Source organism: Trichinella spiralis, assembly GCF_000181795.1.
Source record: "Trichinella spiralis strain ISS 195 chromosome Unknown Scfld3181, whole genome shotgun sequence".
Taxonomy (NCBI): domain Eukaryota; kingdom Metazoa; phylum Nematoda; class Enoplea; order Trichinellida; family Trichinellidae; genus Trichinella; species Trichinella spiralis.
The window spans coordinates 5,164-6,581 of NW_003530120.1; the positions used below are offsets into that span (position 1 = coordinate 5,164).

The 1,418-nt window shown below is 45.1% G+C and overlaps 2 protein-coding genes across 2 annotated transcripts; both read left to right on the forward strand.

Moving 5' to 3' along the window:
- Nucleotides 1–64: 64 nt before the first annotated feature.
- Nucleotides 65–526, forward strand: Tsp_12142 (putative integrase core domain protein). The gene has a single exon (XM_003368064.1). It carries the CDS (start codon nucleotides 65–67, stop codon nucleotides 524–526), a length of 462 nt encoding a protein of 153 aa, XP_003368112.1.
- A 21-nt stretch (nucleotides 527–547) lies between these two features.
- Tsp_12143 (conserved hypothetical protein) lies at nucleotides 548–1,222 on the forward strand. Its single transcript, XM_003368065.1, has one exon. It carries the CDS (start codon nucleotides 548–550, stop codon nucleotides 1,220–1,222), a length of 675 nt encoding a protein of 224 aa, XP_003368113.1.
- Nucleotides 1,223–1,418: the final 196 nt, after the last annotated feature.

Here is a 1,418-nt window from a genome sequence, read left to right on the forward strand (position 1 = left end):
TGAAACACCTCCTGGCAGAGAGCGGATGGTATCAATGGCAAGGCAATTTTGTTGGTAGCCAGCGATGAACAAGGACATTGAAATGAAAACGGAGAGTTGCGAAGGATGCGCTACTGCACAAAAGAATCCAGCAAAGGTGGCAGTTAAGCCATGGGAAGTAGCTGACAGGCCATGGAAAAGGATTCATGTTGATTTCGCGGGACCTGTAAACGGAAAAATGTTCATGATTGTGGTGGATGCTCATTCAAAGTGGCCAGAAGTGCTGCACATGCCACATATTACAACAGAGCAGACCATCGAATCATTGAAGACGGTTTTCACGCGGTTTGGGTTCCCAGAAGTCCTCGTTTCAGATAACGGAACGCAGTTTACGGCTACTGAGTTCACAATTTTTTGTGGAGAAAATGGAATTCGTCATGTGACATCAGCGCCGTACCATGCACAGTCGAATGGTCAAGTGGAAAGATTCATTGACACCTTCAATCGAGCATTGAAAAAATCGACAAATGATCGTCGCCCGCAATAGAATCGACTGCGCGAATTTTTGATGACTTTTCGTGTTACACCACATCCGAGTACAAAGTTAACGCCGTCTGAGATGTTTCTGAAAAGACGAATAAGAACTGTATTTGATCTCATGTTTCCAAGGAGAATTGAGAATCTGGAGGAACAGAAGAGGAAAATGGAGAACTCTTCAGGAAACCGTGAAGATCGTCAATTCAAGATCAGTGATACAGTCATGGTTCGCGACTACACGCGTGATCGAAAATTGTGGCGGGAAGGAGTAATAGTCGGGCAACAAGGACAGGTGACATGGTTTGTTCAAGTCGGAAGGATGAGATGGAAACGGCATACGAACCAAATGCGTCACAGAAACACAGGGATTGCTGACGGTCTGGAGGAAAAAGATAATGAGATGGGTTCGTTACTGGATGAAGCATTGCCAGCAGGAAATTCACCTGAAAGAAATGCTGCAGCTGATGAAAATGTTCAGGACACCGAAACAACGAACGTTTTCCAAGATCAAACATGCACGCCACATAAGGGAAGTGTGGACAGTCCTAAAGCGACAGTCCACGCAGAAAGCAGTTCGACCACCGTAGAACCAGGCTACAAGGAACATAAACTAGATGATAGCGTCAGCATAAAGCAGGATAAAGTTCGTCAGAAGCCACGTCGATCAAACCGTGTCCGGAAGCCCCCTAATCGACTAAGCATCTGAAGAACTGGGGGAAAGTGTTATGGTATGGTATGGACACCGAACCTGAACATCCACAGTAGGAGGTTAGAAAATTATTGAACGATTGATTGTACTCTTAGTAGCGTGTGTGCGTGAGTGTCTGTTTACGTATTCGCTTGGTAGTGGCTAATAAACGTTATTGTTTTTGTTCTCGTTGTGCATCAGTTTACGGAATAGC